At 36.6% G+C, this 17,458-nt stretch overlaps 1 protein-coding gene across 8 annotated transcripts; it reads right to left on the reverse strand.

The window, feature by feature from the left end:
• Positions 1-944: 944 nt before the first annotated feature.
• On the reverse strand, positions 945-17,146 carry LOC18441945 (uncharacterized). 8 transcript variants are annotated; one of them, XR_016057015.1, is made up of 6 exons: positions 16,785-17,146; positions 16,337-16,404; positions 13,108-15,786; positions 12,876-13,015; positions 3,337-3,400; positions 945-1,556 (listed from the first exon to the last, which is right to left on the reverse strand). XR_016057015.1 is itself a non-coding variant. In XM_020671967.2 (6 exons), the coding sequence occupies exons 1-5, from the start codon at positions 16,906-16,908 to the stop codon at positions 1,707-1,709; spliced, it is 3,219 nt and encodes a 1,072-aa protein (XP_020527626.2). In that variant the 5' UTR covers positions 16,909-17,146; the 3' UTR covers positions 945-1,556; positions 1,693-1,706. The 8 variants fall into 8 exon arrangements, 4 of the variants coding, with proteins under 4 accessions (XP_020527626.2, XP_011626164.3, XP_088725038.1 ...); XR_016057014.1 differs by adding an exon at positions 7,116-7,401 and having other exon boundaries at positions 12,876-15,786; XM_020671967.2 differs by adding an exon at positions 1,693-1,758 and having other exon boundaries at positions 12,876-15,786.
• Between the last annotated feature and the right edge of the window lie 312 nt (positions 17,147-17,458).

The following is a 17,458-nucleotide window of genomic DNA, read 5'->3' on the forward strand; positions in this document are numbered from 1 at the left end:
GAACAATGTCGCATTTATTTTTCATTCAGAGGGAGTAGCAAAAATTGCATGAACAATGTTACATTTATTTTTCATTCAGAGGGTAGGGTTGCATCCCCTGATGCACAAAACACTTACTGCTCAGTTAGATCACTGGCCGGTTCTGGTTTTGGGCAGTTTTGGCGATCAATAGGTATTTTAAAAAAAATGCATATAAATTCCCAAAAATTGAAATTTTGATTTGTAATGCATTTTTTTAAAAAAATTACATTATAATAAAGATTAAAAATCATTTTGGTCATTAATACGCATTTTTATACTTTCTCATCTTTTTCAAGAAATTTTAAAATTACCCTTAAGCACAAATCAATTTATTAAAATCTATTTTTTTTCATTAATTTTCAACTTCATATGAATGTGTTTTGTTTTAATCATTTTTAACTCTTTTTTTACCACCCGAGATTTGTCCGATTAGAGCGGCTGAATCGGCCAGTTTACCGGTTAAGCTGGTTAAACTACTTTCGAGCCTATGTCCGGTTAACCGTTCTGATTCGATTTTGCGAACACGGGCACTCACTCATCAACTCCACATCTATCTTAAAAATAGATGTGGAGTTGATGAGTAAGGGGACGTAAATGTAGTCATGCGTCCCTCGACCCACCCATAAACTACTTTACACCTTTACATATCGTAACAACATAGAGTGCAAATAGTACCATTTCTAAAAAGGAAAAGCTTTTAGTAACTTCAAAAATATCAGGAGAACCATTAGAACCATTTCTAAAAAGGCAAAGCTTTTAGTATCGTCAAAAATATCATGAGAACCATTAGAATCAAATAACAAAATGAGAGTGCAAAAAGCCCCTAAGGCTTCAACCATGCAAATAGTACCATTTCTAAAAAGGAAAAGCTTTTAGTATCGTCAAAAATATCATGAGAACCATTAGAATCAAATAACAAAATAGAGTGCAAATAGCCCCTAAGGCTTCAACCATTTTCATTGTAAAATGATCAATCAGTGGAAGTCCAAAAAGACACAATTTCATATCGTTTCTTTTCCCAGTTTGTCCCATAGAAATATTATAGAACAAGAGTCAAAATTTGAACTTGTCACCTCCCTTTAATAGGAAAGAGCCAAGAGGACAACCATATGAACTTGTCACCACCCTTTAATAGGAAAGAGCCAAGAGGACAACCATATAACACTGACACAAAACATGTCTTTGATATCTACCTTGATACAAAGAAAATGAAGACAATAAATGAAACAACAAAGTCCAAAATAACCAGAACGTTTTCTCTCTATTTACACAGATTACTATATAAAGCCAATCTCAGAGGTCCAAAATTTGGCTCAACACCAACACATGTATCTATCTTAAGTGAGAACAACGCCTCTGTATAAAGAAACCGAAGAAGCTAAGAGCCTTGAGAAGCCATAACATCATCAAGGGCCACACCTTTGGCATCCTTAAGTTCAGCATTGGGTAGCCTACTCTGAGCCTTTTTGCGGCCACTTGTAGTTTTCAAGATGTCATTTAAGCTTGTCTTAGCAACAATTTCTGCATATTTGGTCCTGTGCACAAATCAAATAACGTGTCATCAAGTAACTAAACCCTTTTATTAAGCAATAAACAAAATGCGATTTCAAACACAACCAGGAAAGTAGATGTAAGAGATATTGTAACTTGAAAACTATTAAATCAACTAACATGCTGTCCAGGAACTAAACCATTGCATTAAGCAATAAATAACACTCGATATCTGCATATTTGGTCCTGTGTACAAATCAAATAACATGTCATCAAGTACCTAAACCCTTTTATTAAGCAATAAACAAAATGCTATTTCAAACACAACCAGGAAAGTAGATGTAAGAGAGATTGTAACTTGAAAACTATTAAATCACCTAACATGCTGTCCAGGAACTAAACCATTGCATTAAGCAATAAATAACACTCGATTTTTATTAAATCAACTAACATGCTGTCCAGGAACTAAACCATTGCATTAAGCAATAAATAACACTCGATTTCAAACAAAACCAAGGAAAGTAGATCTAAGACTATTAAATCAACTAACATGCTGTCCAGGAACTAAACCATTGCATTAAGCAATAAATAACACTCGATTTTTATTATATCAACTAACATGCCATCCAGGAACTAAACCATTGCATGAAGCAATAAATAACACTCGATTTTTATTAAATCAACTAACATGCTGTCCAGGAACTAAACCATTGCATTAAGCAATAAATACCACTCGATTTCAAACACAACCAAGGAAAGTAGATCTAAGAAGGATTACAACTCACAAACTATTTTTTCCCATTCAATAGTTGAGAGATTCAATAGAAAAGAAACATCACGCAAACAAACTTGGGGCATGGGACACTATAAAAGGAGACAGATCTAAGAATGCATATTCGAATTCTGGCTGCATAATAAAATGGGAGAACTGCCCAGTTTGATTTTGGATACCATACTTCATCAAAATAGGGGAGGAAAAAAGAATTTTCGCATCATAAAAAAAACGAATTCATGTATCATATTTATCAATGGAGGGAAACGTTTCAAGGTAAAACAGTGCTACATGGAATCAGAAAATGTGTTTTCCAAGATTTCAATCAAATTGGCCATATTAATGAAAAGCTTAGTGATTACAGGACCCTATTCCAGCCCCATCTCCTGGATTTAGGTCTCAAAAATCCAGCTGAAATTTACTAGTCACAAGTTCTGCATTAATTCAAATGTCCAATAATCCTAACTATACTAATAAAAAATCTAGTCACTACATAACCCGATTTAATAGTTTTGGTCCGGGATTTAGGACTTAGAAATCCATCTGATTCTACTAATCACAAGTTCTGCATTGATTTATAAAGAAGCTAATTTTGATACAGTTGCTTAACGGTTTTCTAAAGAAATCATAGGAAACTGCATATATTCATAAAAATCAGCAACAAGGTCATATAAGAATACACGATTTACAACAATCTAATGATTACATCACCCAATTCCAATCGAAGAGACGATTTTACTAATCCTGACTAAATATTGCAACTAGGTAACAAGAAATACGAAAGTAACATCTGCAGAAATAATGGTCCATCCTATACGAGGAATAATAGAGTTATGGGGGTGTTTGTGTCTGTACACATTTCTCTATAGTACAGAGAATATGCATTTTACAATAATGTCAATAATTCAAACCACATGAACTTCCAGAAAGCATATTCATATTGTATAAAGAATCATATTTATAAGCAAATTCAAAGGCATAGGTCTGGGATGCGATTAGAGAAAAAAAGTAGTCCCTCTTTACTCAACTTCCACAGCTCACATACTACTTACTTTTCTTGAATATAAGATTTTTGAACAGTCTCCCTTTTCTTCTCGTTTACGTCAGCAGATTCCCCTGTGTTATTGCACCAGTAAAGATATCATCACTCATCTAATATAAAAATTAAAACTTCAGTTAAAAATGTTTAAACACAAAACAAAAAAAGAATATAAATACACTGATAGGAAAAATAGCAAGATTACCCCCTTTTTTTTGGGAGGTACATAAAAAAACTTTGTCCAAAATGACCAAAATACACCTGATGCTTTCAAAAGCACTCCCCATATACTCAAGAGTGAAGAAAAGACCCATGCCAGCAGAATGATTGCAAGCAGCTTATAGACAATCCAAGTCTCACAAACTACGAGCTTCCCTATTACATTCAAGAGAAGACAGATATTCCCAGGAACCTTCATATTTTATTTTATTTTTGCCGCAAACTGAAACCCACTACTTCAAATAAAATGATCATAACAACCATGATTTCTTTTATGATCACATAATTGAATGGAAACAAAGCATCAAACTCACAAGTAGACCTGATTAGCATTCAAGGATCACTCCTCTCTCTCGTCTCATGAGGCCCACAAATCCAGTCAGCCCTGATTTAATTTGGCATAAGTAAATACTTTGGTTGGTGGAATAATGTTACGATAGAAATACTCAAGGATTTCAATCTTATGACTGATGAAGCAGTTTCACAGTTGTACAACATTAATGTGTTTTCAAGGGTAAAGCTTGATGAGCTTGATTTTACTTGCTCAAGTTACTTGGGAATCTATCTCGTTCAACTCTTGAGAAGGAACTCCCCGCACTAAAATACTTTTGTAAATTTGGGTATCTGGATTTGGTGATTAACTTTTACTTGACATTAGAGTGTTGAGCATTTAATCATGTCTACTTCAGTGCGATCTTTTTATGTGCATTTAATCATACTGTTGACTCCGCATTTAATCATTTAATGCTATGTGCATTTAATCATACTGTTGATATGGAAAGTGCGATCTTTTTTGTACTTCATGGCCATCAATCTTAACTACTTCCTCATCTCTACTCCTATTATTACTAAACTTGCATTCCATATACTATGTCTTAGTCAGGCTAATTTTAAAACCTTTGGATTCTAGAGCATCCCTCCAAAATTCTAACTTTGTGTTGACTATGTTTCCGGTCTCATCGATCAAAACCATGACATATGCGAGCAACATGCACCACGATACCTCATCTTGTAAGAACCTAGTTAAGTCGTCCATAACTAAAACAAAGAGATACGGGCTCAATGCTAACCCTTGATGTAGACCTATTATCACTAAAAACTCAATTGTCTCTCCACTAGTTGTTCGTACATTAATTATCGCTCCATCGTACATACTCACACCAAGTCGATGTAGTGTCTAAAGACTACTTTCTTTTCCAACACCTACCAAATCAAATCTCAAGGTACTCTATCATAAGCTTTCTCTAGATCAATAAAGACCATATGGAGGTCTTTTCCCTTCGTCTTAAACTTCTCAATCAATTGCCTAAGTAGGAAAAAGCCTCAGTTGTTGACTTTCCTGGCATAAAACCAAATTGGTTTTCAGGTACATTCGTTTCATGCTTTAGTCGTTGCTCAAACACTCTCTCCCAGAGCCTCATAGTATGGCTCATAAGCTTGATCCCTCAATAGTTCACATAATTCTGTATGTCTCCTTTGTTCTTAAAAATAGGTACCACAATACTTTTCGTCCATTCATTTGGTATTGTTTTTCTTCTCAAAACTTTGTTGTACAGCTTCGTCAACTAGTCAATGCCAATCTCCCCCATGCACTTCCAAACCTTTATCAGGATACCATATAATCCTAAAGTCTTTCCTATTTTCATCCTTTTCGAAGTTTCTTTCACTTCCGACATCCTAATCCTACAAATGTATCTATGACCTTCGGCCTTATTTGTACCAACAGTTCCTTCTACCCCTAAGTTCCTATTGTGTTCGTCATTTAATAATGGGAAAATATCTCCGTACCCCCTATTTTTAAGTTTCATTTCTCAATAGACCAGTGTTCGCAAAACCGGCCAATCTTACCGCTAACCAGCTGGTTAGATAGGAACCAAACTAGCCGATTCCGGTTATGGGCAGTTTTGATGATCAACTGATATTTTAAACTTTAAATAAAATACTAATTCAAATTTATATCAAATACATTAGAATGGTTTATTGGTTAACTTTGATGATTAAGTTTTATATGAATCATGGTTCGAATCCCACCACCAGTGAGCTTTCTTTTAAGAATTCATTTTGTTTGTACAAACCAATTACGGTTTTGGTGATCAACCGATATTTTAAACTTTAAATAAAATACTACAAATTTATATCAAATACATTAGAATGGTTTATTGGTTAGCTTTGATGATTAAGTTTTATATGAATCATGGTTCGAATCCCCCCACTAGTGAGCTTTCTTTTAAAAATTCATTTCGTTGGTTTAAAAAATTTTAAGAATTCATTTCGTTGGTTCAAAAAAATTAAAAGAATTCATTTCGTTGGTTCAAAAAAATTTAAGAATTCATTTCGTTGGTTCAAAAAAATTACTTACCCATTGGAATCGAACTAAAATCCTCTCTTAAAAGTAGTCCGAACTAGAATCCTCTCTTAAAGTAGTCCTTTATTATCAGACCCACTAACCAATACGTCATTTACTACTTAGTTGATAAATACGCCCTTAATTCTTAGTTGTTAAATACTTATACATAATATAGGCACTATTTTTTTATCAACTATAACTTAATTTCTTCATTTTCTTTTAAATAAAGAGTTGGTCAAGTCGATTTTTTAAACACTATTTTAATATTATTTACATTATGGTAAAAATTTAAAAAAAAATTGGTCATTGATACTCACTTTTATATTTTTCCATCTTTTTCAAAAAAATTTAAAAATACCCCTAGGCACAAATCGATTCGGTAAGTCCATTTTTTTCATTAATTTTCAACTTCATTTGAGTGTGTTTTGTTTTAATCACATTCTTTATATGCTTTAGTAGATTTTTTTGTATCTTTTTTATTGTTTTCAACACTTATTTTTATCGTTCAGAACTTGCCCGGTTAGAGCGGTTGAATCGGCCAGTCTACCGGTTGGCCGGTTAAATCGCTTCCGGGCCCATGTCCGGTTAACCGTTCCGGTTCGATTTTCGAACACTGTAATAGACCCAAGTTTTCAAAGTATAGCATGGGGCATGAAGATACCATATATTATATCTTCTAACCCTCTGAACCAAATTTACCCACCCTATTTTTTTAGCCCAAACAAGCCTTAAAAAAGACATGTTCTTTAAACCCCATCCTCTCCCTTCATCCCCTCTCTCTTCAAGTGATTCTCCCAAAATGTCTCTCTTTCTCTCTCCATATTTCCACCATCTCCCTCTCTATCTCTCGACCTCTCTTACTATTCGATAGATTCAACTGACCTAAATTTTCATAGTCTTTACTTGAATCTGTCAAATTTCCAGTGAGATAGTTATCTTGGAGCTCGACCTGAATAAGATTTGAGAGAGAGAGAGAGAGAGAGAGCAAACCTTTTGGGATCGAGCCATTCAAGTAATTATGTCCCATTCTAATTCTAACGAGAGAAACACATTCACCAAGGGACTCTGGTATTGGACCGAACAAGCAGTTGTTTAGGGTTATTAGAGGGGTAAGCTTTCCACCATAGCAAAGTGAGGTGGAACGAACCAGGGAACTTGTTTGATGAGACATCAAAAAGAACAAGATTACCATTCATTCCAAGTTGGCTTTTTTTTTGAAGTTGTACCATTCATTCCAAGTTGTTGAGGAACACTCCCTGTAAAATTGTTCTCCCACAGCTGAAGGACCTGGAGCTCAGGCAAATCCCCAATAAAACCAGGGATTGAGGAGTGAAGCCGATTTCGGAAGAGATTTAATAGGGCCAGTTCTTGAGCTCCGAAAACTCCACAGGGATCTATTCATCGAAAACTCCACATGGATCTATTCATCAAGCATGTTATTGCTCAGGTCCATGGATTTCAAGCTCTTCAAGCTTCCAAGCTCTGGTGTAATCAACCAAAAAAGCCATTAACCTGCAAAAACAGGGTGTCGAGCTTGAGGCCATTGATCTTTAATGTCATTAACTGCCATTAAAGAAGTTAGAGAGATTGAGAGGCTTGAGGTCGTCGATCTGGGATATTTCCGGTGCGATCCCGTCGGTGAACTGGTCAACTGTGAGGTTCAAGTTCTGGAGAGAGTTGTCGAGGTCTATAATGGCGGTTTTTAGAGAGAGAAGGTTGGAGTATTTGTTGGAGAGAGAAGAGATGGAAAAAGGGAATACGGAGATTGAGAGAGAGAGATGTTTTAGGAAATCACGTGAAGAGAGGATGCAGTTTAGAAACGGTATATATTTTTAAAATTTGTTTGGGATAAAAAAAAAAGGGTCAAAGTTAGTAAAATAGATTCAAGGGGTTAGAAGATATAATACGTAGGATCTTCAAGCTCAAAGATATGTTTTGAAACCTTGGGTGTATTGAGAAATGAAAGTTAAAAACAGGGGGTATAGAGATATTTTCCCTTTAATAATTTTTGAAAATAAACTCTCTACCTTTCATTGACCTCAACATCCCTTACCAAGACCCCTTTGATCCACACTCTTAATGCATTTAATATGGTTTAGATACATACACTCTTTCTCTCATATTTTTGCTAATTTGAAGACATCTTTTTCACCTTCTCTTGTTCCTAGTTTATTCTAAAGATTATCATATGCCTTAAGTTTAGCTTTACTTACTATTTGTTTAACGTTTTTCTTAGCATTTTTATATTTTTCTAAGTTTTGATCGTTTCTATTACACTGCCAAATTTTATAACATGATCGTTTTTTCGTTAATGGCCCTTCTGAACCTCATCACTCTAGCACCAAGTTTCTATATCAGAGTTTCTTTTCCCTCTAGATTCTCCTAAAACTTCTTTTGCCACTTTCTTGATACAGTCACCCATCTCATTCCATATTACATTGACATCATGTTTAGAGTTCCATTTCCTTCTTGAACTAATTTATCCCTAAATAAATATATTTTCTTATTTTTTAAATTCCACCACCTAGTTCTTGGATACCATTACTTTCACCCCTTCTCTTCCATGTCTTTATGCAGACGTCCATAACCACGAGCCTATGTTGGGTAATCAAACTCTCTCCTAGGATAACCTTGCAGTCTTTACATGACGGTCGATCTACTTTCTTAACCAGGAATAGGTCTATTTGGCTTTTATGTGATTCACTTTTATAGTTATTAAATGTTCATCTTGCTTAAAGTAAGTGTTTGCTATTGCTAGGTCGTAGGCTATAGTAAAATCTAGAATAGTCTCACCCATCTCATTTTTTTTCCAAACCCATATCCCCTATGTACCCCTTCATATCCTCTACTATCCTTCTCTACATGACCATTTAAGTCACCTGCTAAAAAGGTCCTCTCTCCATTTGGTATGTCTTGGACTATTCCATCTGTCCTCCCAAAATTGTATTTTAATTATATCATCTAATCCTACTTGTGGTACATAAGCTCTAATTACGTTAATTATCTCATCCCCTAATACAAGGTTAATTAATAAGAGCCTATCACCTATTCTTTTGACATTAACTACTTTATCTTTTAAATCTTTGTATACTATTATGCCTACGCCATTTCTATTATTATCCTTTCCTGTATACTAATGTTTATACACATCTATTTCTATAGCGTTTTCTCTTTTCCATTTAGTTTCCTGCGAACAGACTATGTTTACTCTTCTTGGTCTCATTGTATCCACTAACTCCATACTCTTACCTGTAAGTGTTCCTACATTCTATGTGGCTAAACGAATTCTATTCTCTTAGACTAACTTCTTTACCTGCACTCGTCCAAGATGTTGCTGGAACCTTTGCCTCTTTTTCACTGCAACCGGGTGGCACTGCGGCGCATCACTACTAGAGAACACCCTAGCTAACCCTGCTCATTTCTCATTGTACCTGAGGTCCGGTACAGCGCATCGCTTCTAGGGAATGCCCTAGCTACCCCTTGTTCATTTGTCACTGTACCCGGGTTCCGGTACAGTGCGTCGTTTCTGGGGAACACCCTAATATAAGCAGATATTGTATGTTCAGGATAAGTTTTGGCAAAATTTTACATTTGCTACGTACCTAACACAACGCAGCCCCTTTACCTATGTATGAGACGGTTTAAGGGAAAGTTTAAGGTCATCACCCTTCTTATACCTCAACACCAGAACTATATCTTCCAACAAAATTTAGACCTCAACAACATAACTACATCTTCCGACAAAATTTCAAGGTACGTCTTACTTTTATAGTATAAGGTGGGCACCTTATACAAACCTCACCTATGTATAAAAGATATAAATGTTGGCTATTGATAGGAAAAAAAATATAAATTTGTGTATTGAAAAAACGTTAAGGGAAGACAGACCAAACCGTTATAGATGCCCTACGTTCTACCTGAAGAGACAACCCAACCCTAAGACTAACACAGCTTTAGAGCTGCGATGGAGAGAGAAGGCATGCAACTAGAAGTTACCGACGACGCTACTTGTCTTGCTGAACATTAACTAACCAACAGGGAAAAAGAAATTACATAAAATAAAAAAGATGTATAGTGCCCGTGTGCCTAAACTTATAATAGTCCACAATAAAATATATTGTATACGTCACCCAGAACGTGATACGAAATCAGTATGATGTACCAAAAATATAAAATGAATGTTAACATATATAGCCCTTATAGTACAAATAATATTTAGTTTGTGTATTATATACGAAAATGTATGTCACCTGGTGGGTATGTGTGTCAGATAGGATACTCATACCTGTATTTGGCTACTTAGGTTGTCGATATTCAATGGTTGTTAACAAAATGAAGATGAATTGAGATAGCTCTAGATCTTGGCGACAGAATCCATATGTGTAGATCAATATGCATCCATGAATTGACTAAAAAGATCATATCAGCGCTAGACAAATATATGAGTTTCCCCACAAGTCTGATATAGAACACATCTTCCGAAGGAGTATCAAAAATGAGATCCAACTTGCTGGTACGATCTATAAGTGATTCAGTAGGTTTCAATCCCTGCTTTTTGTTGGATGCATGAATTAGCCCCTTGTATAAATTTTTATTACAAGAGGCTAGTATACATCAATTCAAGGACAAAAAACACAAAATTACAGCAAGGTGGGACTAATACCACCACCTTAAATCCCCTTTTACAACTCAAAATAAAGAAGAAAAGGAACTCCTCATAGCCCCCATCAATTTCCACTCAAAACACAAGTTAAGGAAGCATTACATACAAGACAATGTGTACATTATACAAACATCTGCACCATACAATTTCTCTACACAATATACACCTTTAATTTACATAAAAATACAATCCAACTGCATTACTTCACTTAACAAGACTGGTACAAACTTATTAGAACTCAATTAAGAAAGTTTCGACCATGGGAAGGCAATCATAGAACTCAGTTTGCTCACGGTCACCCCTCGAAACTATTACACCCAAGCAAAATCTCCGCCTGTAATAGCGCAGGGATGTGGGACTCTCCTCACTCCTGAAATATAGGAAGCCAACCAAGGAAGCAGTCTTACACAATAATAGGTCACTCAAAGATGCTTAGATCAGTGAACACACATCATAAAGAGATCTAGCATGATCATGCCAGTGCTGACCAATTGATCCATCATATCGACTCCTTATGAAAGGGCCTTTTATAGACTATCAATCTAAGCTACAAAACTCATGGAAATCAATTTTTACCTTGCTGTAACTGAGACTTAGAACACTAATTACAGCAAGGTTATGGATCCAAAATCTCACAAATAGATGGCGCGAAGACTAGGCAATAAGGCTAGTACACACTATGATAAGGCATGATGAGAGCACGTAACTTAGTCATAACCCTCATGCAAACCAAGGTTTACCTTGCTGTAACTAATCTTGAAACAGAAGTTACAGCAATGTAATGAAGGCTTAATGACCACAAAATGGTGGTGTAAAGTGTAGGGAACAAGTGTAGACAATAGGCTATCGTATCGACTATAGAAGGGCAAGATATTGTCCTATAAAATCAAGCCTCAAGGATCAAAAAGGATGACACTATCTTGCTGTATTGAAGGGAATGAAATGAGTCAAAGGAAACATAAGTAAGGAGAGGCAAAGAATGTGATCTCTTAGGTGAAGGAGTCAAAGCCTCCATTGTCGTTGGCATCCATTTTTTAGAGATATTCACAACTTTGCGCAACATTTTGGTTTCAGTCCACCACTCATGGAGGGAAACCAATGAAGAGAAACATTTCGGTTTCACGCCACCACTCATGGAGGGAAACCAATAACATTGCAGATGATTGGGCATGGGCCTCGCTTAGTGTTTCACTTCGTAGACAAGTAGGGTTTCATAGTAGCATTCCAATTTTGTGAATACATACTTGTGAAGAAATTAATTAGATTAACTAAACTTTTGTTAACTACCAAAAAAATTTACATTGCACATCACCAACAAGATTGCAGATCTTCTAGCACCTGAAGGGGTTCACAAGACCTAAGTGTCTCAATTTTGTAGATAAGTATATATATATATGGAAAACACTACGCAACGCCTATAGGCGAAAATGAACAGTGATTTCGCCTACCCCCATCACCGTCCAAAGTTCATCGTGCGGTCACGATTTGTCCGGCAGTGTTTCATTGTTTATTTTTTTTCTACAAATCAGAATGACTTGAAATTTGGAGGTGTATTCATCAAAAATAAGAGAATTTTCGAAAAATATAAAAAAAATATTTGACATGAAAAAAATTGACCAAAATACCTCAAAAAGTTTCGGGGTTTTTTGGTCAAAAACAATTTCACGGATAATTTTTTTTATATTTTTATTAGATGCGGCTTAGTAAGATGTACATACCCTCCAAATTTTAGGTCATTCCGATTTGTAAAAAAAAATGAAAAATAAAACACTACCGGACAATCGTGACCGTGCAATGAAATTTGGACGGTGATGAAGGTAGGCGAACTCACTATCCATTTTCGCCTATAGGCATTGGAAAGACTTTTCATATATATATATATGGAGAGGCACAAGTTGATTCAAGTGGAAGGCTCAAAAAGGACAAAAAGTAGGCCTAAAAGGGCATGGTTAGAAGTAGTGAAAAACTATATAGAGACTTATAGACTCACTAAGGGTATGGCCCTTGATAGAGTAGAATGGCGGACCAGGATTCGCGTAACTGACCCCAAATAGTTGGGAAAATGCTCTGATGTTGATGATGATGTGTGTGTGTACGCATCGTACTATAGATTCGTGTAGCCGACCCCAAATAGTTCTAAAGAACAATAATCAAAAGGACACCAACATATCAACAAGTGATATTTTCAAAGAAAACCACCACAGATTCTCAAAAAGAAAGAGGTCTTAATTTTATAGATCAGAAAGACATCTAGTAATCATAAAAGTAAAGTTGAATTCTACAAACGAAAACAATCAAAATAAATCTTAAGAATGAGAAATACCATATCTTGATGTATGCAAGGATTTGTGGGCTTGGTCATCTGAATCAACTGATGCAGAAGAATTATCTGAAGATTCAGATGTCCCCGACTCGCTTTCCTCTTCAGAGCTCTCATCATCATCATCATCATCTTCATCATTCCTAAAAAGTGAAATTGATTTGGCTGAAGAACCCATCTTAGACTTTAGCTCGCTTGAAACTAGCTTTGAACTTTTCATTTCATTTCCCTTTACCTCATAACGGTGGTTTCCTTCGGAGATAAGCTTTTTCCTCCCTTTGTTTCTGTCAAGATCGTCAGGCAAGGATCTTGTGCTTGCACTAGAATCAACCGCTGCATCCCGAGAAATACTCAAGTGTTCTTTTCTAGTATCCTTTTTTGCATTACCAACAACTTTATCTCTACCTCCTTCAGGTGCAGTGCGACCAAAGAAATTCACTTTATCTAACACATGCATACTTCCAGTTCCAGGGCGGTCACAATCTAAAGAATTAGCATTTTGGTATTTATCATCAATAACTTTAGTGTTGGGTGATCCCTTTTTCACACTAGACTCGAGCATCCTTGAGTTAATCTGCTTGGCTTCTAAAGTTTCAGATAATTGTGGAATCTCTTTCTCTACCATCTTTTTTGCTTCTTCCTTAGACCCCATCAATCGGTTCTTTGAAATTTCATGTGAAGTCACTTTCTTGCGCTTTTCAGTCTCCGACAATGCAAACATATCTTTTTCAGTTTCATCCCTCTGATCGGTATGGATAGTTTCACCAACATCGAAGCAACTATCATTTTTTGGAGGCCTAATATCTTGAGTGTTCTTTGGTTTCCTTACACTTTTACTTCCAGTAACCACAGCCTCTAAATTCACAGAATCTTGGGTTAGCTGCAAGGATTCCAAATCATTTGTATCATTTGTAGCTGCTTCCTTCCTAGATTTCCTTGGCTGCTTCTTTGATGATTTTGGAGCTTCATTATCTAATTTATGGATATCCTCGCCTTGTTTTGCCTTTTTATTTTTTAGCTCAATGGGTTGCCTTAATGCATCCCCTCTATCCTTTTGTTGTTTTGGCTTTTTATTTTTTTTCTCATTGGGTTGCCCTAAAGCATCGGCTTTATTTTCTACTTCGCCAAAGATCATATCACCTGAATTATTTGCAAAATAATCTAAGGCAGCACCAATGACAATTTCATGATGATGACCATCTTTCTGAGAGGACTTTGTAGAACTCTTTGGAAGATCCCCCTGATTGATCTGGGAATTGTTTCGTAGTGTATCCTGAGACACATCAATGTCATTCTCTCTCTCCAAATTTTTGGAAATGTTCATTACACTATTTTCTTTCTCTCCTCGATCAATTCCATCATTTCCTAGAGCAGACACAGCAGGCTTTGTTAACTCTTTCTTCTTTGATCTCAGCTTCTTGTTTGAGAAATTTGGAGCCTTGTTTTCTATTTTATTGACACCTGATGAAATCTCGTTGTCTTTCATTGGCCCATGATCCCGATGAACACCGAGATCTTCATCTGCATGATCAACATGATTGTCCTTTGGCTTCCTAAGCTTCTTTTCTTTAACCTTAACAGGTATCTTTGAAGTTTTCCCTCTATTTACCTGGCTAAGAACAATATCACCCGAATTGGCAAAAGAGTCTGAGGTGGCACGACTAACAATGTCAAGTTGATGATGACTGTCCTTTTGGGTGGACATTCTTGGACTTTCTGGTGGATCTCTGTTATTCTCATCCAGAACGCTTGATGAATTGTTCTTGGAATTGCTTTCTAATGTATCCTGAGAAATCATGTCTAGACTAACTTTTTTCATTCCAGAATAATCAAAGTCATTCTCTCTCTCTAAATTTTCAGATAAGTTCATTTCCAGATTTATTTTCTCTTCTTGCTTAGTGTTACCATTTCCTAGAGAAGAAACAGTAGGCAAAGCATTAGGCTTTGCTTCCTGATGATTGGCTGGTTCCTTTCTCGTTTTTTTAACTTTGACAGTTCTGTTTGCACCATTAATACATCTGTCAGTCACTGTTTCAGTTTCCTTAGCTCCATCCCCAACTTCATCATTACACTCTTTATCTTTCCTCTTCTTCACTTTGACCATTCTATCAGACAATTCTTCTAGTGGCGTAATCTCCATGTTATCACTGCCTTTCAAAGCATCTAAAATGGCATTTCTCTCTAAACCAGGTGCCTCTTTGCTAACCCTGTCATTACCCACCTCAGTTTCTTTATGCCCATTCCCGACACCATCTTCGATTTCTTTCTTAGTTTTGCGCCTTTTCTTAGAATTAGTGTTGGGAACTTGAGTATTTTCCAAAATGTCATCTGATTTAGTCAATGAGTCCTTGCGCCTTTTCTTGCTCTGAACTAAGGACCCTTGTTCCTCACTCTGGAGATCATGAGGTAATGTGTTTCGCTTCTCCATTGGCTCCTTTTCTACCTTATCAACCATGACATTGTCACCAGCCTCAATAGAATTTTCTCTTTCATTGTTGGTGAAAATGGCAGAATGAATTTGAATGTCTTTTATATTACTGCTGATCACTTGGGTTAGGGGTAAATTCTCAAAAACTGGATTTTCAAGCAAAGTGGGGTTCTCAGCATGGTTACTGGACTGGGTAAAAGCCTTATCAGATCTAAGGTAATCTCTTTCACTAGAAGGAGCAACCGTCCCTTTTGAAACATGGTCCAGAGAGTCAGTGGCATCACCCCTAAAACAGATCAAACTGGATTTTTGTTGAGCCTCACCGTTCTCTAGTCTCAAGAGATGGTCCTTGGAGTTCACTACAGATTTCACTGGGTTCACAGGACAAGCATCTATGTAGAGAAACCAAGCTCCTTTCTTCCCCTGAAAGAATGGCTGAACCATCATGGAATTTGGTAATTGATACAAGTGTGAACCCATTTTCATCTGTGACCAAATGAAACAGTCTATCAATTTGACACGGAAAATAGAATTATAGAAATAAATTTAAGCAAAGAGAGAGAGAGAGAGAGAGAGAGAGATAGAGATAGGGGGGGGGGGGGGGGGGGGGGGGAATGTGCACTATTATATCGTAGGAATCACCAAAACTACTAGCAAATGGTATGACCAACTAAGCAAGGCTTAAACAAACAATAGAAAAGAGGAGGGGAGAGAGACTAATGATACATTTCAATTTTATCATCGGCATCAGCAACAAATACTTGCTAATAATGTGACCAATTGAGCAAGGCTAGACAAGCCAGAGAGAGAGAGAGATGGCGGGGGCGGGGGCGGGGGCGGGGACGGGGGCGGGGGCGGGTGGTGGTGATGCTGGTTAGGAACATGGATGATCTGAACCAACAAAGAAAACTAAAAACAGAAAATTCTTGCTGAGAATGAAAATAAAAAGATGGACTAAGAAAGAGGAATACAATAATAGGAAACTGTAATGACAATTTTATCACAATCCATGACTGTAAGCAAAGAGCTATCATACCTTTAATGCATGAATCGTAATTTCTCCTATATCAGGGAAACAAAGATGGTGTTCATTGCTTAATTTCCCTGCAAACAAAGAACAGAAACAATGATAATTTCCATGCATTGCAATGAAATCAAAGATACGCCATGAACAAATCCTTACACAATCCGCAACAAAAAAAAAAGGGGAGGGGGCCCCAAAGCATCATCTCTTAAGAAAACCAAAATCTAATCGACTTTGAAACCCGAACCCAAATCAACACAGACATTGCATGCTCCCATCAATCGCCAAAGAAACTAAACCAGTTAACAGCACAAGAAGAATAACCAGAAACCGTACAAAATATAAGCTCATCACAAGAAAGTCTTTTCTCCCACGAAAGGTATCAAATCAAGCAGATATGTCAAAGTAAATTACAGAGACAACAATTCATATTTTAGAGAGAGAGAGAGAGAGAGCTGACTTTTGAGATCCTCCACAGTATCTTGAGAAGAGATGAGCAGGGTTATGTGGGTATCGATACTAGTGTTGATGAAAACTGGATGCATCATCATTTCACAGTTTGCAGAAGCACCATTTTCCGCCATTGTTTGAAGAGAGAGAGAGCTCTGGGGAAAATTGTGGCGGCAAAAGTATTGGCAGTAGCCCTAAAGCTTGCCTCTCTCTCGTACCATACTTGCATGCGTGTTTCTCCCTTTCCTCACACTGCATTTGAATAGCGTGGAAATCAAGCTCGGCGGGATCATATTGTACATCTACGGTGGTAATTTTTTCATTGGAAAGTTTTTGAAGGAAGGAGTTAAGGGAAAATTATCAAAAACCCTAAGAAGATATATGCAACTTACCTCGACTTTAACTTCTTTTTTTTTCTCACTTTTTTCCTCAAAATAAACTTTCTATATAAAATACCCCCAATCAAAAATAAATAAAAAATTACCTAAACTAACCTCCCATACTTTTAACTTACCCACACCTCTCTCCTCTATCTCACCAAAATAGAGGCTCCGGTTGTAAGTGCGATCCGGTAGTGGATCAAGCGCTTCGGCACTGTGCGATCCAACAGTGAAACACTCTGGAGTCACAGGGATCCAGCAGTGAAACACTCTAGAGTCACAAAGATCCAGCATTGTGTAAGTG

This window comes from Amborella trichopoda, chromosome 6 (genome assembly GCF_054954075.1).
Source record: "Amborella trichopoda isolate Santa Cruz 75 chromosome 6, AtrichopodaSantaCruz75HAP2 v2.0, whole genome shotgun sequence".
NCBI lineage: Eukaryota > Viridiplantae > Streptophyta > Magnoliopsida > Amborellales > Amborellaceae > Amborella > Amborella trichopoda.

Bases quoted from the DNA above. Each gene is read 5' to 3' on its own strand.
- LOC18441945 (XM_011627862.3), bottom strand. From the start codon at position 16,908: ATGGCGGAAAATGGTGCTTCTGCAAACTGTGAAATGATGATGCATCCA. The intron at 3,401-12,875 runs GTATTTCTCATT...GCAATAACACAG, and splicing joins CTTGCATACATCAAGATATG to GGGAATCTGCTGACGTAAAC. The intron at 1,557-3,336 runs GTAAGTAGTATG...ATTTGTGCACAG, and splicing joins AAATCTTATATTCAAGAAAA to GACCAAATATGCAGAAATTG.